The 26,205-nt window shown below is 37.4% G+C and overlaps 1 protein-coding gene across 3 annotated transcripts in view; it reads left to right on the top strand.

Annotated features, from left to right (window-relative positions):
• The window catches only part of slc4a2b (solute carrier family 4 member 2b), a 43,786-nt gene that overhangs the window by 717 nt on the left and 16,864 nt on the right, over positions 1-26,205 (top strand). The window contains exons 1-7 of one of the 3 annotated variants that reach the window (XM_041968708.1): positions 12,253-12,312; positions 12,458-12,524; positions 14,237-14,271; positions 16,729-16,901; positions 23,321-23,489; positions 23,598-23,818; positions 25,806-25,930. In XM_041968708.1, coding sequence (XP_041824642.1) covers positions 16,842-16,901; positions 23,321-23,489; positions 23,598-23,818; positions 25,806-25,930 — 575 coding nt within the window. In that variant the 5' untranslated portion in view covers positions 12,253-12,312; positions 12,458-12,524; positions 14,237-14,271; positions 16,729-16,841. Of the gene's footprint in view, positions 1-12,252; positions 12,313-12,457; positions 12,525-14,236; positions 14,272-16,728; positions 16,902-23,320; positions 23,490-23,597; positions 23,819-25,805; positions 25,931-26,205 lie in introns of those variants that run through there. The other 2 variants (XM_041968707.1, XM_041968709.1) reach the window with 2 other exon arrangements.

The raw sequence follows: 26,205 nt of genomic DNA, 5'->3' as shown, positions 1-26,205 counted from the left end.
GAGTAGTTCTTCCCCTTTATGTAATTAATTAACTAGATTAACCACTCTATAACAGGGCTTTTCAGTAAGACTTACGTTTCAAAAGAATCTTCTGCAAAACCTATATTCAGTCACTCAAAACTTGAAAAATTAAGTAGGTAAACCTTCAGCTTACATTGTTTACTGACTTTGTGCTTATGTTTGTAGATTTTTTTGTGTGTGTCTTGAAAAGGCTCAAAGCTAAAACAATTTTATGTTTCGTCAGGTCTAAATTGATTAAATGGGCTTGGTCTTAAAGAAATTAAAAGCATCTTTACAGCTTGTTTATATATTCTTCTTGGCATGATAGTTTTACCTTGTCTTCTGTGGAAACATCAACAAACTGGCCTCATGCAATTCTTTCCATTAGAGGATCATGTTTGTTTTTAACACATTCCTGCCCGAGGGCCCAAAGATCAGGGCCATTCAAATTTTGAATTTAACACTGTCCCTTATGTATGGATATTTCTTTCTTTTTAACAATGCCGATGATGAAATCCCAAATTCTTCCTTGTACCTTAAGAGACCTACTTTTTGATTCTCCTGGGTGTCCTTTTGACATGCTGTCATCATCAGTGTTGGAAAAGTTCAATTTCTACGTGAACTAGCTCAGAGTTCAGTTCACACATTTTAAAATGAACTACTTCAGTTCATAGGTCATAATTCAAAATTTCACAGTTCTATAAATGAACTAGTTCGTAGTTCTTTTTTCCCAATATGCTGCTGCGGGCTATTATCCTCAGAATACTGGCATATTCCTGTTGATGCCACCCATTCAGTCCATGCTCGTAGCCAGCTGCAGCTTTCACTCCTACAGTATAAAAACATGAGGAAAAACCTGCTTGAATGTTTTTGTAATGAGAAATTATTAAACTATCTGAGGTAGGTAGGAACCAGGCTGAGGTAGGAAACAAAGGATGTTCCTCAAAGTGCAATATTTTAAGTGCAAAACATTTAAACATTATTTATATTTTCATTAGGTTAGGTTTCAAATTTTCTGTGAATGTATTTTTTCTGATTTGTTTGTCCAAAGAAAAGTTCTTGAACTTTGGTCCGGGTGCTTCTTGACACCCGGTGGGCAAAGTTTACACAAAAAGGCAAGATTTCTCCCTCCTGGATCATCACTGACCTTTTCAAAACGTTATTTTAAGTGATCATACGTAGGTGTTGTAGTAATCATTGAGGCAGACGTGTTACTGCTGCCTTCATTGGATTTTGCCTCCATGTTTTGCAATTTGATGACGCATGCGTGGTGCGGCTCTGTGGTGGCTGGTGTTGCCAGATTTGGTGTTTTTCACCTATAAAAGCCTGTTTATGATGTGTTTTAGTTGGGATTTTGCCTGGAAGGCTCCATGGAAATCTAGCACTCTCTTGAACAAAGTTCAACTGTGAGAGAACGCCGTTCACAAACGCCAGAATGAGCACGCTCACAATAACGTTCATCAGGCAGAAATACAGTACGTTCAGTTCACGTTCACCCAAATATGAACGAGTTCATGAACGACCGTTCAATGAGCTCATTCAGGAACAACACTGGTCATCATACTGACCTGTTGCCAATCAGCTCAGTTATTTGTTTTTATTTTTGTTTGTATAACCAAACAAAAATCCCCAATTACCTTACTTTAAATTAAGCATTTAGGTTTCTGTGCTAAAAAAAGAAAACAATGAGGATTGATGTTGTCTAAATGTTTCTTTTCATTCATTCATAATGCTGCTCATTATGTAACAGATGGCCTCATAACTGCATTCAGTATATCAACATGTTAAATAGAAAGACATCAACTCATCTTATTTGTTAATTTGTTACCAGAAACACTGTTGAAAACACCCATTATCTTTAACTATGTTAATGGTTATAAAAACAAAATAACTGAAATCTTATCTAGCTTTTTAACTCTTACTGTGAAAAATCTTGGGTAATCTGGGTAAAAAAGAAATTGCAAAAACATTTTCTGCTTCTAAATTCCTCAGGCTTTGACACAAGTTGATTATTTATTTACTTCTTTCTCTTTCTGCAGCAGTGTGTGGCAAGAAAGTCATCACGATCTGCAATAAAATCTGTCATTAAGATTTAGAGTTCTTGGGATAAATTGTGAATCACTACCAGTCTTTCATTTGAAACCGTCCTCTCCCGAGGATCCTCCAAGTCTCTACATTCCTGTTTGGGACCTCCAGTCCCACATTTGGGTGCAGCGCTGATAAATGTTAGAACGTGGCCTCTGGCAGGATGAAGGAAGGATGCCTCTTCTGCTGACTCATCAATATCTCAATGTGCATTCTAGGTTATTTGAGGACATTTTTTTTTTAAATAAAAAGCAGAGACATACGATCAAGCAATTATCTCTTCCTAAAAGTTACTAAATGTAAAATAAACAAACCACTGTAAGGTTTTTACCTTACAAAACCCAGAGTAGTCAAAAACCCCTTAAACAGTGGAATTTTAAGTGTTTATCTTTGTAAATCTGACATTATTCAATCTCTTAGGAAAAGAATTTGAAAGTGTTTTGCTTCCTTTTGTTACCGTGCAGCGCTTGAACACATCATGTGAATCTGTCTCATCTGTGTGATTATTTGTTTTATTTGTCTTGGTGGAATATGTCAAGCAGATTTATTAAACCAACCTGTGACGACAGTTTTTTTGTTTTGTTTGGAGGGGAAAAAAAAGGTGCAAGTCCAAACAGTTGAGCAGAGCGTCTCCACATTCCTGCTGTGAATTGCTTGGTCATGCAGAAGAGAAGGAAGGAAAAGAGTCTGATGATAACAAGCATTTTTTAAAAAAAAAAAACACTTGCTTTTGTCTTTTGTGTTTATTTGACCTTCCCCTCTGAAGATAAATACGGCCACTATTTTGTCCATAACACATCAAACCTAAGAAAATATCAATCTTAAGCTAAACACTACAATTTTAGTCTTGTTTACCATCTGAAACTGGAGTTTTGTAGTTTGTTTAAATGGCCTTTGCTTTCCTTTTCTACCAGGGCTTTACAGGTTGTGCTTTATGCCACACAAACATAACCTCATATCATTGTTTCCCAGGAAATGAATAAAGAACTGATTTGTATTTAACCAGAGTATGAGATTTTGGGCCTTTGTTGTATTTGTGGGATATTTTATTCCCACATCTGTGAGAGTCTCAGGAGAGTAAATACAGTTATTCAAATTGCACCAGGTCAGAGATTCATAATTACTGTGTTTCTGTGAGAACATAGCTTTACTTTTTGTGCAGCTGGAGCAACCTGAGCATCACTAGATGCAGTTATGAAAAAAAGCCTCTCCCTAACACTATCAGAGCTCAATAAGGCCAGTCTCAGGGGACTGTAATGAAAGGTCACATTGTCCAGTGGAGGTTAGTGATGACAAACTTGTTTTTTTCCTCTCTTTCTTTCTCATTTCAGTCACTGTGGTGCTGTGTGCTCTTCACATTGTAGAGCCTCAGTTTTATACCTAAACAATTATTCTTATTATTCACTGCAATTTCATTCCACTGTGAAATTTGTGCGCTACATGGCTCAGATAACAATAGGAGTTTAAACCTGATACTGTAATTGATGTGAAGCTTAAACGATGCATAGATAATCACAAACAATCAGTTTTCTGCAGAAACTCTTGCTGTGCTTCTTATTTTGAGGACAGTTCTTTGATATGCTAGATGCAAGGGCAAAACAATTTTTTTTTTTTTTTGTACTTAACCAAATTTTAATGAACCCACTTCTGGGTCAAGGTACTTCAAAATGGCAGATCTTGTGGAGTGTTTGCAGGATGAATTGGTTGGTAAAACTGACTTTACAACCAGGAAATTTGGTTTGTAATTGTTTTACAAATAATGATAACAGCTTGACACATTTATGTTACTATAATTTAATCATGCACATAGAGAGCGGACTGGTGTTGCAGCTGTTGTTTAGGTTAGTACTATTTCCCCCTTTTAGCCTTTCTATCATACTTTTAGTACTAAACTAAAACATGCCAATAGTTGTTCTGTGTTTGTTTTTGCAACTTAATCTTTTAACGCTCATGTTATTGAACGTAATCAGAAAAGTTAAGACCCTTGAACCTCTGGTAGTGCTAATTCCCCACTAAGCTGCCTTAAACTGCAAACTAAAGGGGCACAGGAGACATTAAAAAGGAGCCAAATAAAATTCATATTGTGGATATTTACTATTTGTAATTTGTATACCTGTTAACCTATACTTAAAAAATAAAAATGCCAAAATAATCAAGATTCTCTCACATTATTTTAGTAAAGCTATTGCATAATAACAGTGAAATGGTACTTGGTGTGTGTTGGGAACTGCTGCATGTGGTCTGATCCCACAGAAGAACTACTGTAACATAAAAACTTGTATGACAGGTGTTAGGAAACACAGCTGTATGTGCAGGCCTTTCCACCATCAAAAGCACCCACCATTGGGATTATTTAGGGCTGCCATGTGCCACATATTTTCTGTTACAAATATTTAATCAACACAAAGAAGTCATGCACAATATTGGGTTTGTTGCGGTTTTAAAGTATGTCTGTAAGATTCGGACTATCTTGAACATCAACATGGTGTTAATTATTTTTCATGTATGCAGAAGATCATATGTAGCAATTATTATTTCTTTAGGGTAAGTGTTAATCTCCAACAGATACGTCATACACCATGAACATCTTCATGGTATGAAAATGTTTGAGGAGTCGTTGCTTTTTCGTCTCTGGGTGAGAAGACAATAGACAGGCATTAGGTTAACAAACAGAACTCTGATGCCCCTTAAATCCCTTCTCAACCCGAAGACAGGTGGTGTCTTTTCCATGAGCACTGCTGCTGCCTAAAGCCTCTGATGGGACAAAGCGGGAAATAAAGATGGGTCTAGATTGACTGTGTGCAGCTGTCAGGCTGTGTGGGACTGTGTGCAAATATCAAGCACAGTCATGCTGGACGCTGCTGAAGTTAATGTGGCCACTGGGCTGTGAAGAGCAGAGTTGGGAGGTAGAGACGCCTGCATGTTGAACGGAGGTGGCTGGGTGACTTCTAAACTGTTGAGCTATTTCAGGCTTAAACACTCGGAGGTAATAGACTGGAGGCACATCTATTAACAAACAGGAAGGCCATATCACAGTGGAGGTTCAAAGGCAGGGCAGGTATATGATAAATCAAGGTCAGCCTCTGCATCTTTCCAGAAAGGAGATTTGACTGTTTGGGAGCACAGAGCAGTGTTTGGGTGAGTTTTGCTTTTTCTTGTGTGTGTGTGTGTGTGGCTTTGGAGTTATGATTTTTCTTTTCTTTTTTTTATTTTATGCATTGCTTTTTTACCTTTAGACATGATGGCATTCTCTCATAATTACACAGTATATCCTCATCTGAACCACTTCAGAGTGTTTTTATGACTATCGATGTGGCCCAGTGAGCTTGTTTTAGATTTGAATGAGGAAAAGAATAGCAGGAAGCCAGAGGAACAACTTCCAAAACATGTTAACACTTCAGATAAAAAAAAAAAAAAAAAAGAAAAGAAAACCTAAAGTGGGATGTTTTTCTGTGTTCTTAAGTTATTTTTTGTAATTTGATCGTTTTTTGGGGGGAGGAATATGAAATGGTCTTGATTAAATACAGTTTGCTTTATTTTACCACATTTAGCCAAAAAATTTGAGCCAAACCTTCAATGTAACTCAACATGAAATGTCAAAGATGCATGAATGAGGAGGGTCTTTCCAGTCTTGACAGGTTAATATTTTTGTGATGCAAACATATCATCTGTTGGTCAGGGTTAAGAAAAAAAAAACTGTCCAGTGTCCTTGCATGTATAAAGTCACACCTCTTTATATAGCTTGACCACAGTGGATAATGCTATTATCAGCACACTGTTGGGAACGAGGAAAGCTCCACACTTTGAAGTGGGCTTCAGTTTTAGCTGCTTGCGGCTTTAACTGTGTTTCTTTTCCCCGCAAGACACGCATGTGACTCTGCAGTGAGCCTACATCCCTGGGGACAAACAATTATTATGTCTCACATGCAGACATGCACATACACACACATCTACTGAAGCTGGATATTTCTGTAGCCCTTGGGCACATATAAGCTCATGTGGAATGCAGCGCTTGATTATTTGGCAATTTGGAAAGCAACATGTTTAGATCACAGGGTTGTTCTTTGTTCACTTGAAAACACCTTTAATCTGGTGGCTTTTATGACTTTTGGTGGGATTGTGTAATGGTGTTGATCCTTTCATGACATTCAATTTTCCATTGCCAAATATGCTTTAATACTGTGCCACACAATGTGTCTGAAGGGAATTCATCTTTACATAGAAGGTTAATTTGTACAAACATATAAGCCAGGTTAAATTTAATGAGAATGTTTCAGCCTGATAAACATCTTTAATTGAACATGCATAGTTTTTCAAAGATTAAGACATAACCAGTGGGCGATGAGAGATCTATGAGACAGCATTTCATAGCTTTTTTCATTCATTTAATGCACACATGTTCACAAATTAATATAAATCTTGCTTTAACTTAAAGCTGTGCTACAGAAATTTTGCAATTTCCTTTGAGATGCGCCCCCTATCGACTGCTAATTCAGCATCCGTCTTGCATCCTACCTGTACTGTGAGCTCTCTCCACCCTGTAAAAGACATTCTTATCTTGACTATTGTCTTATTGTCTTATATTGATAATGTCTTCTTCTGTTTCTTTGCTGAATCAGCCACAAACAGCTGATGTGTTTTTTTCCACTTGCTAGCGTGTGAAGCAGTGCGAAAAGCAAAACGTCCCCGATGGAAAAAGTTGAATAAAACTGTGGATGTGACATCACTGTGGCTTTGTCCGCCATTTTGGGGGAACCACCTGTTGTGCCAAAAAGTGCTCATCTGCCAGAAATTAAATAGCCACGGGAACGAGTGCAGCCTGTTACAGCCATGTTGCTTAGTTTCTGTCTGTGTCTCCGGTTTGCAGCGGTCGCTCTCAGCTCAAAACCAACATAACATGCAAATACACGTGACATCATGTCCATGTTAACAGAGGAAGCATGTTTTTTTGCGACACGTTAATGCTGTAATGGATTAATTACAATTACAGACGAAGAGATGTGCTGTAATCAGAAACTATAGTCGGGCAAATGCTGCTTCACTGCTTTAGCTATATGTGTTTGCCTTATGCTTGCATTTAGGGTGTAAAGTTCTAATAATATGATTTAAGTGTTCATTTACTAAAAAAAAGTCTCATTTTGATTGATGGTCATCACTGCGAATTATTTAAAAAATTGTATTGCTGTAAGTTTCTTGTCAATAAAATGCTGAATCTACTATTAAATGGCCGGATTTCATTCAAGAGTCATTACTGGCCAACCAGTACCTAACATCCACTTCCACAGAACAATACACACATAACGATGCTGTCCCGCAACTGATCTACAGTCTAGTCCTCAAGCCAGAAATCTCACGTGACCAAACGTGATCTAACAAATCTGTAGAAGAAGAACCATAGCAACAACCGGAAAACACAATAACCAACATTGAAGAGGATATATATGAGGAGGGAATGATGGAGGTCTGGGGACTATTGTTAACAGAAAAAGCCAGAACTGAAAACAATAACAGAATGGAGACGGTGTGAACGCAGACTTTATATCCTTCCTTGCTCCCCAGTCAGCTCGCTCTCTGATTGGCTACATTCTATTCCACTTTACAATCCAAACAGTCACAACTCAGGAGTCGTTGCCTTTCCACACAGGTGAAGATATTTTGTCGTAAATATTGAACATGTTTAATATTTCTGATTGCCCAGCTACGACCCATTTCTTAGCCACTTATCGGGACGACTTTGCTCTTAACTCACCTCAGACCAAATGATAATTTTATAGGATAATCTTATAAGACTTAAGATTATCGAGCGTTTTGCCATCATTGGTCGGAAAGGGTCAAAATCAGGACAAAAACAGCCCGATAATCTTTATGTGTACCAGGCCTTAAGGTGGAATTAGGCCTTAGAATTGTAGTTTTTACTTGCCTAAAACTGATTATGGGTCCTGTAATTGTCAATAAAACAACAAATACACTTTTCAAATCAAAATCACATCAAACTTTATTTATGAAGCACTTTTCATTCCACATTACATGATTAAAAACACTTATGCATATTAGAATTAAAACAAGCCTTTGCATACATCAAAGTAGAATTACGTAACAATAAAAACACTCATTAAAATATTTCATACAGTCGCACGCACACACATATACACACAAACCAAGCAGCCCCCCCCCCACCCCCCACCCCTCATGCTGTACAAACATGACACTCCAATTTGTATTTCCGAACTGAATATTGGTATAAAATACTAAAAGTGCTAAACATCTGGCCTGCTGCTGTGAGGAAACAATATTATTGTCATGGGGATCCATCCACACCAGGGGCCAGTCCACCCATGTCCAACAGCAGCAACCACCCCCATCATGACAGACTGGGGCCCACACCACAGCCATAAGGCTGCAGTGCAGGGCCCCAGCCATCCCGATAAGTGCAATCACTGTGGCAACAGCCCCCAGACCAAGCAGGCAGAACCCGCGGCGTGGAGGATCTCCACAAGGAAAACACAAGTTAAAATGAAGATTAAATAACCTTAAGAAACAATAAGAACAGCTAAGAATGCATAAATAAATAAATAAGTAGTAGTACAGTTGAGTAAAATGAAGATAAAATAACATGAATTAAAATGATGTAACAAATTAAGATCAAATAAAATTTAGTTAAAAGCTAAGCTAAAAAGGTAGGTCTTAAGCCTCTTTTTAAAAGCATCAACAGTCTCTGCAGCTCCGAGGTCCTCTGGCAGACTGTTCCACAGATGAGGGTCGTAACAATGGAAAGAGACCTCACCGTATGTCTTGGTCCTCACCCTTGGAACAACTAATAGACCACTACCAGAGGGTCTGCGAGGGTTGATGACTTAAAAGAAGGTCCGATAATTAAGAGGGCCCAAGACCATTAAGACATTTATAAACTATTAAAAGAACCTTAAAATCAATCCTGAAACTTTTACATGACAACAGTTTATTTAAGAAAGTAATTTAATAAATGCTGAAGTATTGGATGCTGCCAAACCCTGTGGCCGCTGGCACTTTTCTGTCATGCAGTAAACAGAGATTGTTGGGGGTGCGGCCCATTAAAAAGTGACTCTCAGGACTGGCAGGAAATGCTGCTGCTTCAGTAGCATGGGGTGCCTCACTGTCCATCAAGACCCATTTTGTTCAGACTGCTGCTCCTGGACCCCCTCTGACTGTAGCTTGAGCCATTAGAGTGGCTCACTTGTGGTCGGGACACCTAGGACACATTTTGGTTCTGTTGCACTGATGAATGTTTATTCATTCATCTGTGTGTGGTAAACCAGGCTTTTTTTTCCATGCTACCTTTGATTCATGTAAACTCTTCACTCCAGCATAACACCTGCTGTCTTTGTGTTGCAACACAACTTTATGTCACTCTTATCAAGTGAGAAAAAGATAGTCATAGATATTTTAGGAGTAGATGTGGTACTTCCTCATGGGAAAAGCTGTGTGTAATTGTCATGTGAGGTTAAGGAACAGGAAAACGTTTTTTAATATTTCGTCCTATTACTGGTCCAACTTTGTCTATAAAGATGTGGTTGTGTTTGCAACTGGAAACTCGAGTTGCAAGGTCCTTGTGTACTGTCCTAGTAAATGATGACCTCTGCAACTGGCCATCCAAGGTTTATGACATGTTTACCAGTTTCAGTAGGGACTTCCAAAAAATGGGAAGCAGGCGGGCACTATTAGATGACTAAATGCCTGTCATGTCAAAATGGCAACATTAAATAAGCTATTTTTGTCAGTCATACCTAGACAGGTCTTCTTTGAGATTTAATATCTATATAATTATTAATATATATAATATAATTTTCTTAACAGTACTAACAGCATATTAATAATATTAGTCTGTGACATCTTAATCGTTTTTGGAAAATGCATAATGAATTATGTATTGATTAAAGTGGGTACTCATCTAAGGCCTGGATATAAATAACCATAAGAATAATAACACGCCAATATAAAACATCCTGGTCACCATAGGTAAAAACCTAAGATAAAAGAACAAAGAAGGAGTCAAACTGTAATAAATAAAAACAAAACAGTAATAAATGGTTGACTAGTAAAAAATAAAAGATTGGAAAGTGTGTCTTGTTTAAAATGGACCCAGTTACAGGATCAAAGCTGAAGTGTGTGGTCTTTGACCTCGGGACTGTAAATATCCAACCTAATGGCATGAGCTGGAACCCACTTTCCAGGGTATGGGAGCCATCATTTAAAATTTCGTTGCATCTGTCTGGTATACACCAACTACAGACTCGGCTGAGACTTACCAATCAAGCAACAGTACCATTTAATGATATGATGAGTGAGTTCCCTTCTTTGAGAGACAGATTTCCAAACCATGACACAAGAGAAAACTCTAAAAAAAAGATTCAATAAAAGAGCTTTTATTGGCATTCTTCTTGAAATCAGTGGACATGTCTTTGTTTTTCTGTGTATGAAGTTGTAGTTGTGAATCCTCACACCGCTTGATGAAGGCGTCAACAACGGGGTCATGATTGCTTTGTCATATTTCTGTAAAATGAATAACAAAGGTGAAAGCACACATCCTTGTGGTGAACCTGTAGAGCACACTTTGATTTAAACTTCATTAACTCTGCCTCTATGTGTCATGTTGGTTAGAAAATCTGAGATCCAGTCCACTAAATTACTGCTTAGATTAAAATGTTCTAAAACGAAAAAGTTGATGAATAAAAGCCGAGCATAACACCCACTCCCCTCACGATGTTTTAAAATCAAATCAAGCAAAGTGAGCGTGGTATTGTCCACTCCTCTTTTGGGTCTATAAGTGAACTGCTGTTTATTTAATTTACAATCTATGGTTGTTTTTTCAGAATCTCCAGAACAGGTTTTCAAAGTTTTCATTACAATTGAGTAGGGCTGGGCGATATGGCCTAAAAATAAAATCTCCGATTTTTTATAACCAAATCCGATTTCCGATTTTAATCGATTTGTTTTCCTTTGCTTTTACAAAACATAAACAAACTTATTAAAAACATTCATTTGTTTATATAGATGAATGTTAGCAAAAATAAAGCATATAATGTCATAGCTCTTCCACCATATAAACGACTTCATATCTTACATTGAAATATGCAACACAATGCATCCGTGATCTCTTTCCATCTGGATCCTTATCATACAGGATCCACTTAGCCCTCCCTCCACACCAGAACGGTGTTTGTCTGACAGATTTTCAGTAAAGTGACCCTTCACTCACTCCTGGGATTTAGCTGTGCGTATAACTGCAGTGAGAAATGCTGCTCTCTACGAGATGCAGAAGTCATCTTTAGCCCACAAACTCTAGTTAAGAGACGACCTTTTATCAGGGGAATTATTTCTGCAGTGGATCCTGTATGATAAGGATCCAGATGGAAAGAGATCACGGATGCATTGTGTCGCATATTTCTATGTAAGATATGAAGTCGTTTATATGATGGAAAAGCTATGACATTATATGCATTATTTTTGCTGGCATTCATCTATATAAACAAGTGAATGTTTTTAATAAGTTTATGTTTGTAAAAGAAAAGAAAAAAAATCGATTAAAATCAGAAATCGGATTTGGTTATTAAAAATCGGAGATTTTATTTTTAGGCCATATCGCCCAGCCCTACCATGAACCGCATTGCTTTCTTTTTTTTCTTTTTTTTTTAGGCAGGGTCCAAGTCTGTCTGACATGCTCCTGGGCCTAGAATTCTTTTAGCTAAATGCTAATTATGCTGACATATGCATAATAAAGCTGTTACTGTGTTGAGCTTTGACAAGTATCATCAGCTCAGGTTAGCATGTTATTATACCCACATTACATACAGTACCAGTCAAAAGTTTGGACACACTTTCCCATTAAATTCAATAGGTAAGGGTGTCCAAACATTTGAAGGCCTCTAGTTCTTTTTTTTATATGTGAATCAGTGGATTGTTTTATTCCCTTTTGGTATTTAAAATTACTAAGTGAAAGAGACTTTAACAAAGGTTAAAACTCAAATAACTTGTTAGGATAGATATTGATTACTCGAGTTAAATTTCCACTTTCAGCTTGTACATGTGTGTGTTCCTGTGTGTGTGTGTGTGTCTGACACAGATCCGTCACACACTGGGCAGCAGCCAATGACTCAGTGTTGAATGCTTTTTGGAGTCACATGGCTACTTGTCAGCAGGCTGGAGGAGGAAACATAATCCTAAGGAGGAAGGCTGCTGTTATCAGTTGGTGTATGTTGGTCTGAGAGAGCACTAGTTCGCTGAGAGGCACAACGGTACATGATCAGCTGAAACATAACTTTCATTTGTAATTTTTTTCCTGTCTCTCTCTCTCTCTTTTCTACCTCTGTTTGTTTTCTTCCTGCACTCTGACCAGCCCCACAGCAGAGTTCAGAATTGCACTACAATGTCTGCGGTGGCTTCTCTGCAGTAAGCACACAAAGGTATAGTACAATCATATCTCTCTTTATTTTTTCTTTCAGTTGCCATGTGTTCATACTGCCTTATTTGTTAACTTTTACTGCTTATGTGTTTCAAGTTATTCTATCATCTGCTTCATTCATTTTCACAATGAGCCAGTTGATTAATCGTTTAAAGACTAATGAAACCTAATTCTTTTTGCGATATAATCACTAATTTTTAATGTCCCAGTGGCCATGATGATTTAAAGTCAACTGTAAATAAACAGAGATGTGCTCTTTAACTAGTAAAAACCTTAAATAAGAGGCTTTTAAAGGCAATTTTTTGGGAAGTGATGAGAAATGTTTCATCAGATTTAGAAAGCAAGAACCAACTCAACAAAGTTTTTTTCTTTAACTGTGACCCAATTTATTTTAAAGATAAACTCTCTGCTCCTGTTAATCACTCACATTGCTTTTTTGTGTTGTCTTAAAAAGGTGATAATAGCATTGATTCTGTCACTATTTAGCGGTATCTAAAATGTTAATATTTTATCTGACAAGAAAAATGCATTAAGGACGCAGATTATCTTTTGTCACTTGGAACTGTTAATGCAATAGAGAAATCTGTCATTGTCTCCTCAAACATGCACCGTCTGCTAACAAATGAAAACATTTTCCATGTCTTTACAAAAACAAAACAATTTACTGCTTTAATGAGGCTTTGTCCTTTCTTCCCTGTCATTGTCCAGCTTTTATAAGTATAGCTATGTGTATTGGTTGAGGTCTGGACATTGCAATTGAGATTCTATTTCTGGTCGAAGGCATTTTATTGGCACTTTGTACTTTTTATTGAACTGTTCTTTAATTATGCAGCTTTGATAGAATTTGTAGATGGGCATACATTCTGCGGTCAGGACTCACAAGCCATGTTTTGGACTTAAGCCGTGCCCAGACAGGGCGTCTTGGCCGAACACTGGCTTAAGACACGTGTGGGTTTATGCCTTGAGTTCAAGTCTGGCTTGTGACCTCTGTCCTGCCATCTGACTGTCCTCTGCTTCTTATCACTATGATGAGACATAGTAAAGAATTTTTTAGCTTTTGTTTTTCTTTAACAAAAGGGTCAAATGAGATGAAAATGATGATTTTCTATGAGCAGAACATGCATTTTTTTAAAGCTCTTGTCCCAAAATAAACACCTCTGTGATTGATAAGGGGTTGTTTTCATTTAAAACAGCCACTGAAGTTTGTGCTGAATCATCCCCTCTACACATGGTCTTGAATATCAAATAAGTAGGTCTAATGCCTCCTGTCCTCCTTTAACTTCAAGGTAGCTAACATTCTTATAAGGGAAAGGGAAATGCTCCTTTCATTTTGGAAGTGAGTAGGGTCTTTCCACCCACAGAAGAAATTTTATAGCATACAAAACTTTGACAGGTACACATATCTCTGGAGGACATGAGTCATCACTAAAATAATGTTAAAAGCTGCATTTCAGCTGCAGTAACCTTTCTCAGGGGCAAAGGACTTTTTGAAGTTCTTGTCTGTGGCGCTCTTCTTTTCCATCTCTGGAATCAGGGGTTAAACACCAGGGAATATAATTTATAACCCAAAATGGTCCTCCAGGAAATCATTGCAATGCATGATGCAGCCAATAACTCTGAGTTATCAACTTCATAGAAAATCCATCCTAAACTGAACAACTACTGGGCCAGACCACCTTTGCTTTTAAAAGACCACCACTTTTTTTGTTGCAGGTATCCTTGCATGCAGTTTTCCGTGCATTTGGCAGGTAGGTTATTTCAGCATCCTAGAAAACTTGCCCCAATCTGTGTTGTAATTTAATCCCAATGATTCGGAGTTTAGGAGCTTCAGGGAGCTGTACCACCTGCTGCAGGACTGCATGTACTTCTTTTTGCCTAATCTAATTCTTCAGGGCTCTGGCAGTTTCAAGCTGTATAAATAAACATCTGAAGTGGTACATTAGTAATGCAACAAAGTGTACAGCTCATAAAGCTTATGTTAAGGTGATGACAGAGCCACTCGATTAAATTTTTCTGCAAATATGTCATCACCTACATGACCTGACCTTATACTTTGCCGTTAGCGTTTACATGCTGAGTACGGGGGACGGAACAAATTAGCTTGTTATGCTGTGGCAAGCTGAGTTAACGTATAATGTCTCAAAGTACAACTAGACATTTCCCATTAACCCAGAATAGCTTTACCATAAATAGCTTACAATAGCTTTACCTTTTTTTTTTTTTTTTTTCCTTTAAGATCAAACATTATGGAGGCTTAAAAAACTCCAGATTACTAACCCCTAGTTCAAAGCTCTGAAAGGCATCAGTCCATTGCAGTTAACATCTTCCTGTTTTCATACCTTCTTCCTCCCAGAGAGATATTTTCCCCCAAAGCCTTGTGTGTACACATTTTAAGTAGTCACTAAATCCATCTTGGAAAAGTTATATATTGCATTTCAGGAATACTTGGCAAGGTACATAGCTTCCACATTCCTCAGAAAAGATATGATGAACAACTTGTCCTCACTTCCTCTTGCACTGTCAGCTCATCCATGTCCTTGTGCTGTTACACAAGCGACCGCCAGTTCCTTTTTGATGGACTGATTGACTCTAATGATTGGCCAAAAACATTTTGATCGCTTAAGTCCAAGTGGGTTTTTTTGCTTTTGTTTTTTTTTTTTCCCCAAGCAACATGAACAGACAGTTGCAGTTAGTATTATGTTATTTTTCTTATTCATATTGTTATCCTAGTGGTATTATTACAGACATGCCCTGAGGTAGATAAACTGGTTCCCATGGTTTTTACCCTGGATCCCAGGGTTTGGTAACTTAATCCCTGTGTAGCCAGCCCTGCCTCTTCCATGAGGTGGGTTCTAGGTTTACTGAGAAAGTTACCTTTAAACTCACCAAATCAATCTAAACTCACTAATACTACACAAACTGGAGAGTCTTAGTATGTATGTAGCTAATATTTGTTGTAGTGATTTGTAGTTTGGCAGATAGTGGTGTATGGTTTTTCAGATTTTCTGGCAGGCCATGTCTTTGGTCAGTTCTTACATATTCCTGCTTTGTGTTTAATCTCTAGTTGCCCTTTAATGAAACACCTCCATTAAATCCTTCGCTGTCAACAAGGTCGTTGTTATGATTAAGCTCTGGCATCAGTGACGCTTATCGCTTCTTTGATAGCTGCTGTTAGGAGGCCAGGCTGGTCCTGGCAGAGCATCATTTCAAAGTGTTAAAGACTGAAAAATTAAACGAGCAACAGCACTCCTTTCCGTTTTAATGGAAAAAAAATTTGTTAATGTTGCCAGTGAGCTACTTTAACAAAGAGTCGGGAGGGACTGAGGTGGAGGATGGCTGAGGCACGAGTTCCTGCTTATCAGAGGATCCTCTGAACAGTAGCACTGTTATCTACCTCTTATCAGACTAAATGGTTAATGACCTTACAAGGTATTATAGAAGCGCTACAGAGCTTGAACTTAGGAATCACTTAATTTAGATATTTGTTTAAGCCACTTGATATGCACTTTTATGCAGTTGTTACTATTAAGTACAATATACTCATTTATATCGTTAGTTTTATCATCATGATAAGTTGCTTCTGAGGTCCAGGGACTCAAAAGTACTTGAGCAGCTTCCAAAATGGACCATATTTGGAAAGTAAAGCCTCTATGTTCAAGATTTCATTTCAAATTTCCTGTAGGCCTTGATTGTGTAATGTTTATACATTTATATATTATTAATGTTTGACCTACCAAACTTTTATTAGAACCATGTTCATTTCTGGCTTGTCTAATGTTTGCCTTTAGATTCACTTTCAGAAAGTTGTCTTGTAACTGTCCAGGAGAATCTTGTGATCATTTCTCTTTATGTGTTTAGGATTAAGTCACTCTTACTAGAATTTTTCGGCTTCTATGATTTTGTTTTATAAGAAAAGTAATTTGTTTTTAGGTATAGGAAGAGAAGGCCTGATTAAAATGAGGTGTTCTTTACAGTTCAGGTGCGTTTTCCATGCATAACATCTCATAAAACAGTGAAAACCCATAAAGTAAGAAATTACTTTTAAAATTCACTTTAATTCCAGATATATCTGAACACATTGCTGTACTCATACTGTATTTCTGGCTTAATGCAATAATCTTAGCATGTTGTCTGTTTTCTGTTCACACGGCAGTTTAAAATCTCCATGTTCATGTGAACTAACTCTGATTTGTATCTGCCTCCAGGTTATGCTGCCCAAAAGCTGTCTGAGTCCCAGTGAGAAAGAGAAGGGCTAAAGCCACACCAGTCCAAACCAGCTTTCCAGCTCCTGTCCAACAGCGACTCCACCTGTAGAGCCATGAGCAACCCCAGCACACCCAACCAGGTTACAAACGCTGTGGCATCAGTTATTCATGCTGTAAGTCTACATGACCCCATTCAGCGAAGCAGCCAAATGATAAAACAGAGATAGTTTTTCCTGGTAACAAAGCACATTAAATGTTGCTCAAGCATTTCGCAGTTAACGGTTTATGGTCCTGTCATGCATGACAGGGAAGCTCCAAAGACTGTTTCAGTTCACTTTCTATTCTGCGAAGAATTTATGCTGCATCAGCTTCATCTGCGCTCTTTGGCATTGAAGTGTGTATTTTGGACTGTACTGTTGCTTCTACTGCTGCATGTGTACAAATCTAGTCACATTTGATCCCTGCCAAAATACAGCAGTTCTGACTGAAAAGAAATAAAATAAATACTCAGAATAGCTCAAATATGCACACTGAGCTGCTTCTGCAGAAACACCCCTCTTATTAGAATACTAGAGAAAGCCAAGTCCACAAATAAAACCCTTGCCTTCTCCTTTTAGATTGAACAGTTGCCACCATTGGAAACAGTAAAACGATATTGTCCTATAATAAAAAAAGCTAATTGCATAGCTGCTGGATGGGTTGATGTGATAAGTATGACTGTCAAAGCCCTGGAGCAGCTGGTCAGCAGCCAAAGAAAGCAACATTCCTTTTCTCAAGAGGTTCTCAACAAGCTCTTCTCATGATTAAGATGGTGCAGAGGTAAATCTAAGAAGCTCTAAGGGAAAATCCAGCTCTAAAATTTCATATTGCTTTCATCAGTTTGCTAAGGATAGAGAATTCCTGGATTACTTGTTTGATTGCATTCAAAGAAGTAGTAAAAGTAGTTCTGATTAAAGCATGTTTTACAACATGTTCTTCTACTTTCTGGTTTCCTGTATTTCTGAGAAAGGCTTCTGCATTTCTGATAGCTCACCAACAAGTAGTTGCGTGGAAATGGTGAACACAACAGGAGCAAATTAAAGATTTTTCCCATAGGTTTTTCCCAAAGGTGAAGTCATAGACAAGTCATAGAGCCCACCTTTCTTCAGGTGAAGTTTTCTTGTTAAGTCATTTCTTTTCATAACAGTGTTAATTTAAGAACCAAAATGGTTCTGTTCTTTTCACCACAGCACCAGTGTAGGAAATGCCTGCTTTCCCTTAGCTTTGCATTTTTGTCAGCATTCTGTGAGCTGCTTCCTCTCAAATGTTGCATAACTGTGTGACTTTGCTGACAATCCCTGCAACTATTTGTATAAAAACTCTGGAGTTTCCTCACCAGATGTCAAATGCTGTTTAAAATGTATTAAAAAATGTAACTAAATCCGTTATGATTAACTAGTTCTAAAATTTGATGCAAAGCCAAATGACACAAGGGGACCCATCTGTTCAGTAACGCCCAACTTGACCCTCTTTCCACCTACAACACTGACAGTTTAAAATAAAACATTGAAGAAAAAATGTAAAGTGCTCTCAATTTAGCAACCAACCTATATTTATAATGCAACTTATTTCTGATTCAGTTTTTATTAATTTGACATTTCACAAAACATTTCTCTATTAAACCGACTCATCATCAAGTCATAATATTAACTGGGAAGTAGGACAACAAAGCTCCCATATAACAGCAGGAACTCCTAAAGGGAATTGCACTTGACCAATTAAGATAGTGGCAGAATGGACAGAGGAAATAAATAAATTAATTAATATAAACCCAGTTCTAACTAGAAGCTTTTTCAAAATATTATAAGCTCAGTCTTAGCAAAGAGCTGCACTTACCTCCCAAACACAAAGTGGGTGCTGTTTCCACAGGACACCAGCCTGATAGGTCTGCATCCCACTGTGCTAATAGTGACTTTTGGAACTACAAGCATGCCTGCAGTTTACAGTAGTTTAGCTTCAATTAACAAATCTATCATTTCATTTTTCAGTATCACTGACGGGCTGTTTCTTTATGGAATTTGGTTTTATTGAGATAAAAATTGATAAAACATGTAGTTTTGTAGCTTTCTTCACAGTACATGTCTTTAAATAAACATTAGCCGTTGTTTATGTTAATTTTTCCTTGTGATTTGACAGCTATCTGTGATCTTTGCAGCTATTTGTAGTTAGTAAGGCAGGTCACAGGCAGAGATCGTATTGCTGTCGATGACCAGAATCTGGCTTGGCTTGAGTAAGGTACGCCAGCATGTAGCGTAATGATCAAGAAACTCCCTGTAGATAAAAACGTTTGCTTTATGACAGTGTGTTAGCAGGTATTGGCTGTCCTCTTGGTTCTAGCTCCTCCAAGTTAATTATTAGCCCCTCCACAATGTGTGTTTTTTTTTTTTTTGAGCATGTGTGGCCAGGGAGAGTTCATATAAACCTGTTTGGATTTGAGCCATTGAGTGGTTGAGAAATGTCTTCTTCTTACTCTAAGGACCTACCCTGGTCATGTGACAAAGGCTAACTGAAATAGGAAACAGGCTGTCCTTCATAAAACTTCCTGCCGTTTGTTGCTTTTACGTTTCAACAGTGGAAGAACAAATATAAAATATTTTAATTTATATATATATTGCCTGCACAAAGACACCTGCATGTAACTTGATGGACTTTTTGTATGCATTAAAGGTGAGTGTGTTTACTTTGGACAGAGAGGACTTGAGTTCACACATGACTTCCGAACGTGGTTTCTCTTTTTTAGTCAGTCTGGTATTTTGTCTTGCTCTCATTGTTTTTAGTCGGTTATCATTCTTCATTTTAAATAGTGCAAATACAAACTTTCTGAGCCTAATTTGTAGCTTGACTTTGGATTTTCAGGTAAATTTCTGCGAACTCTGCAGGTGGTTAATGTTTAACAGTTCTTGTGCTTAACAAGCAATTTTACTTTGCCAAGAGATTTATGATTTATTTTCTCTTGGGTATTAGTCAAAGGTAATATTTACTACTTAATGCTTCCTTAATATGTCACTAGTTACAGATAGTCACCTACCTAATGTCAGAAGATGGATTTCCTCACTGGGGAATTTGGGCAACATAAACTTTTGTTTTGTATTTAAAGAGAGAAAAGGTGCATTGTTCCCATAAATAATAGCATTCACCTCCTCTGCGTCTTGCACTGATATCTAAGATCCGTGTTTGTTGTAGGGACAACAGTTTCACATTCCCTTTTAAGGGTTTACAATTTAGGAAACAACGGATATAAATTTGATGTGCGACACCACTCACTGTGGTTAGTTAGAGTAAAAAAGAACTAAGGGAACTTCATTTGGTGAATGTCATAGATGTTGAGGCTTCTAAAAGCAAACACAGGCAATAATGATGCAATAGGAAGTTAGTAAAAATAAGTACTTGCATAATAGAAGTTTCTATTTCAACCCGTGCATACTGTGTATGTGCTTTGGCTTCCTTGCAGAGTCATGCTAAGATATGCAGAAATGCAGTGACACAGCAGCCTTATGGTATGACATGATCACAGCAGCATCTGCAGCCTATCCACACTCTCTACCCTCAAAGTGCTGACTGAGTGGGATTTGAGACTACCTCAGGACACAGATAATCTCTTGTTGCTTCTATACACTGGGTGTCAGCTTCAGCACACAACAAAGTCACTGCACACGAACGGCAATTTTTAAAGACTGTGTTGCTTTGCAGAATCAGTTCTATTCCAATTAGATAAAGAAAGACAAGAACACTGGACTTCCTTCATGTATGTATGTATTTATTTGAACTGATTTAATTTGAGTGTGAGTAATACTTTTTGGGTTTGGCAGTTATGTAAGAGATCTGCAGAGCATTACAGCATAAAGTTTTTACAAAATGCTCCTAAATTATGTGAAATTACCTTTTTTTGCAAGATGAATTGAATTTTCATTACTTATATGAGCCCTTTTCCTGTGCATCATCTCTCAGGCTCATTTGATCAATAATCAGATAAACCAACAATCATTAGCTTCAGCAATGTTGTGTTTTTTGAGAATTGGCATGTCAGCATATACAATGCTAAACTAAGGTAATATTCATGGTAAACATTACAGAAGGTCAACGTCACTGTGTTGGCATCGTCATTATAATTGCAACAGAGGTTCATCTCAAAGTACTACACCGTCCACCACATCTGTATTTTTATTAACTGGCTTCAGTTTTTGTTTCACACAAATTGGAAAAGTTCAAGCTTAAATAATTTTTACTTAATCTTTACTTGATTACTGAATACGTTGTGTTTAAGTATGTTTTTTAAACCAGTGATCTTACATTTTTGTTAAATTATCTGGATAAAAACATTCATTAAGCTATCTCGATTGCCAATTCCCATAAATTAGCATAAAATCAAATTATGTTACCTTAATGAAAGTTTTATGAGTTCTTTTATTAGGGTAGCACAACAGTCTGAGACAGATTCACAAGTTTAAGCCAATGCATTTTTTTTTTGTTCTTGGCAGAGGGCATTAAAATCTTTAAAAACTTCTTCATTTTTGATTAACAATTTTGTCTTTATGTTTAGGGTAGTTTCCTACCTTATATTTTTTTATAATACATCTTTTATCAATATTTGCTTCTCAAAGCCTGTGTTTAGATGAGTGTAATAGTGGTTAACTCCTCTCCTTTTGCATTACCCCTAACATTGGCTAAAAGCATCCAGGTCCAAATTGAGGCTTCAGGTTGTTTGTTTAAATGCAGCTTGTTCTTTCATTCAGTTTGTTCTCAAAACCATAATAAAAGTCTGTTTTCCTCTGCCCTGGTATATCAGGTAGACTGAAAATGGCAGGTTAGTCTCAGATTATTGAATTTCAAGGCTTTTATACCCAAAGGAAGCTGGATGGCGCCTGCCTGCAGTTTGTTACAGAAGCTTGTAGGCTTCTTGTCAACAAGAACCTTTTTTTTAAGCTCATATAGTCACGAGCAAACTAACCTAAAGTACAAAAAAAATGTTGATCTTTATTATCTGGTCATTTTTGTTTTTCCTCAGCTCCCCGGGGCTTGTTTTTGCACAGGGTATTGGTTGTTAAATTCTCCCACCTCCTCGAGAATCTATAACACATCGCTCACAGATCTTGGGATTCACTGTGAAACCACAATGTCGGAGGGCTCTGTCAAAATATTTACGCACTGAATGATTAACAAGTAAAATAAATCCAACCTGAGTCAGAGAATTATCTGTTCTGTTTTTAAATTTTGGTTGTAGGAAGCGTGGATTTTAAAATAGTCCAGTGTAAGCCACTGTTCAATGATTCAATGATTTCTTCAATCCCAATTACTGAATTGTGTTAGGTTGTTGTAGGTCTTTAATCCTCATTTTAAGAGTCATGTGAAGGAAAAGACAGAACAAAGATTTGAACCTGGGTCAGTATTGAATGTGTGGCTAAAAGATACAAATTTCAGAGTTGAACAGGGCTTTCTGCTGCTCTCACCTATGTGTGACATGTAAAAACAGGTTATAGTGAAACAGGGACTATATACATGGGTCATGGGAATCCCTTTTTCACACTGTCTTGTACATGTTTCTCTGAACATATGAGCTCTGGTGTTCCAGGGGAAATTACACATGTAAACTTAAACAGATGGATGTGATGAGCTAAATGTGTATTTAGCCCATCACGTTGGAATTCATTGAAAATGTGGACTACTCAAATGTGGTTTGTACTGCATGTTTAAAACAAGAACAGGGTGCTAATTAATCTAATATGCTGATTTAATAAGGTGGAAAGAGTTGCTTTGAACTAATATGGTATTTTCTACAGTACAGTTTCTGCTCTTAGATATTTTTTTTATTCAGGTAAATGGGCAAATCAAGTTATTTCTAGACAGCTGTGAAGAAATTTGCATATAAATTTAGTTAGTTTAATGCACTTTTCTAGCAGTCGGATGAGCATAAACAGAAAAAGATGAATTTGCCTTAAAAAAATAAGAAGCTTCATATGCACAAGAGTAATCTTATATTATCACACACACTCTGTTACTCCCTTTTGGTGTCCTGAGAACCTTTCATTGGAGCATCAGATGGTTTCTGACCCCTGAGTTTTGCCGCAGGAAGGGTTCGCTGCAGGATCTGTGCGTACCTGCACGGTAGCCATGGCAACATTTACCCTGCCATGACGTGTCTTTAAAACAAAGCTGTCAACCAGAGTAGATCAATTCTTATCACAATATCCCACCAGCAGGGCTGGGCCCTGCAGGGTGCTGCGAAAAAACAGATCTTTTGTCGCCCACGTGATCCAAGTCACACTACAGCATGGAAAAAGTGTAACTGATCAACGTACATGGCTTTTGTTTCCAGTTTAAATCTCATATGTGGGAGTTCATGCATGTGAGGACTGGTCATATGATGTCTGGGCTGTGGTGCATTCACAGGAACAGAGCTCCCTCTAGCATTAATTTGGGTGAAATGCAAGCACACATACAAGATGCTAAACTGGTCTTGTGTGTGCTTACTAGTAAGATTACACTTATAAATGAATATTTACTTTAGTATGATTGATTTTTGTTTGTGGGTTTTTTTGGGGTGGGGTTTTTGCAGCCAGAATCTCCTGCTTCCTCCTCTACACTTGGGGTTCCACACCCAGAGGAGGAAGACGATGGGGACCTGAATAAAGCTTTGGGTGTCCAGCGCTTCCAGCAGATCCTCCGCCCTGCTGCCTCCGTACCTGATGAGCAGCACCACACCTACCATGAGGAAGACATTGAATGTAAGCAAACGGAGGCCTCACTATTGTCTTGTGCATCTTCAGTGTACAAACATGACAACATGTTAAAAACTTTTGAGATGGGCTCATCCATGTGTTCTGATTGTGTAGATCACCGTCACTCCTCTCACCACATCCACCGGCCTCTGTCCAAACTGCCCTCTGACGTCCGCAGAAAGAAGAGTAACAAGAAACGGAGGAAGGACAAAGATCACAAAAGCAGCCATGTTCCCTGCAGTGGCACCATTGAGGAGGGAGAGGATGAAGAGGAAGAGGAGGATGAGGGGACAACTTCAGCTCTATCTGAGTCAGAAAAAGTCAAAGATGTGGAGGTAATTACTTGACTTTGACTTGTTGGGTGTTGACTGATAGGATGCCACTGTGTGTGTGTGTGTGTGTGTGTGTGTGTGTGTGTATATGTATGTATGTATGTATGTATGTGTATATATATATATATATATATATATATATATATATATATATATATATAAATTATTTCCCATGTAAGAACATGTTGACATGGGCAACAGGATGCATACAAAATATATTTGACAGATTTATTCTTGTTATTGGTGCACCTATCATTCCATACTTTATGTGTTTGGACAGACAAATTCCATAATTATAATTCATTACAGTATTGCTTTCAATTTTTACTGTTTTTACAAGTCAAAGAATCTGTAGCTGTTTTGCTGATTCTTTGTTTATTAATCTTGAATGTATCATGTTGATTAACTGATTCATTATTTGATCTGTAAAACATCTTAAAACTTGGGAATGTCCTTCAGCCCAAAATGGCATTATTAAAATAGGTTGTGGGATTTTGTTAAAAAAAATAAAAATATTAATAAATAACAAAAAAAATACTTATATATATATATATATATATATATATATATATATTCCTTATCAATTTGTTTAATTGATCATTTAGCTAAAAGGTTTGTGATCATATTCTTTGTTAATGAAAGTGATTAGGATGTTAGAAATTTTTATTTTATTTTATTTTATTTTATTTTATTTTATTTTATGCTGTGATTTAGTTTTTTGTTTTAGGATTTTTGGGCTCTATTAGCCTTTATTCATCAGTAGCTTGACAGGAAAGAAGGTCAGAGTGAGTCGGGACTCAAACCAGAGGAGCTATAGCCTCTGTATGTGGGGTTTTTTATGTATCCTTGAGAAATGAGCATTTCAAAGCAACTGAAGCTCTGTCACAAATTAAATCTATATTCCTAAATTAGTCATAATTAAATTATCTGAAGACATAAATAAATCAGTTTAGCTGGAGCCATCCTGTGTTTGCTGCTTCAGCATTTGGATTGTCAGAATTATTAAACCATCCAGGTTAAATGACTAAAACCATAGATTTGGTTAATGAGTGTTGCAGTACAAATGGCTGATTGGCCATGCTGCTCTCATTCCCAACACGGTCACTCACTATTGTAGGATTACCATATTTTCCTCTATGAATATTTAAGTACAGCCTCAATCATTTATTAGCTGGTTTCATGTTTGGTTGCTGTTATGATGGTAAACAAAGCAAAACCGGATCTGATCTAAGCAGAGTTGATGTTCATGTTCTGACCTCATTTTAATTCACTGCTGCAGAATTAGTACAAAATAATGTATTTAGCAGTTGTATTTATTTGTACAAGGGCTTGTTTGTTTTCTTTTTTTATACACTTTTTTTCCACACAAAAATGTGAAAGTAAATTTCAAACCCCAGAATCCATTTTTTTTTAATTTAACAAATCCATTGGCGAAAACACAGAAAATCTCAACTTACTCAAAAAGCTTATAATGAAAAAAGTATCTTAATGTTAAAAATATGTCCTCTAAAGGTATGTCCTTTTTTCACATAACCAAGACATGCATTAAGAATATTTTTGGCAAAAGATTGCTTTTTGATTGAGGATCACCATGACAGTGGCCAGCGCTTGAGGAGAAAATGAAGTCTAGACATAATTAGGATTTAGACTAATTATTACTTTTATCATTAGTTCATCTAACGTTTTAATTTATTTGAGAAATTGTTTTAAAAAGCCAGAAAACAGAAGACAGGTATTACCCTGTGATACCTGTCTTTTATTTACTCATATATGTACATATATGTACTTTGTATGAACAGAGCACCTCTAATTGCTTTCCAGAATTTAAAGGTGTGTTATTCATATTCACTAATATTTGATATCTGATTGGCTCTGATGTTTTTCTGCAAGGCTTTTCAAGCTTTGTTGTTCCTTTGTCTGAATTTTCTAGGTCTAAACACTGATTTCCTGCTTGTAAATGGGGCCCTTGCACTTTGTTTTCCATCCACAGTTCTTCCTGTCTGATGAAGACCAAATGGCCAAACGTAGCACAGAGAGCCTTCGCTCGTCCCGAGAGCTGAACATCGTACCACAGTCTGCTGAGGGGACAGATACTGAAGAAGCATCTTTCACTGAGTGAGTGCTGTCAAATCCTCTGACAGGAAGAAAAGGATGCCGGACATTGTTTGGTTTATAATGAGCCTTTCCTGCTGAGATGATTGCATAATGCATGTATTTGTCATGAATGCTCTCACAGTTGTTTTGACTGGACGAAAGCGCTCAGGTTCATTCCCGTTTGAGCTGTGAGGTTCACACTGTACGTAACCATGTCTCAGGCATCCAGTAGCCCTGCTGGGCTTGATCTGATGAACCAGAGTAATCTTCTCCCCACAAAGCTATATATCACCTGT

The sequence above is a fragment of the Melanotaenia boesemani genome, chromosome 18 (assembly GCF_017639745.1).
Source record: "Melanotaenia boesemani isolate fMelBoe1 chromosome 18, fMelBoe1.pri, whole genome shotgun sequence".
NCBI lineage: Eukaryota > Metazoa > Chordata > Actinopteri > Atheriniformes > Melanotaeniidae > Melanotaenia > Melanotaenia boesemani.
This window is presented reverse-complemented; position numbering and strand designations above follow the sequence as displayed.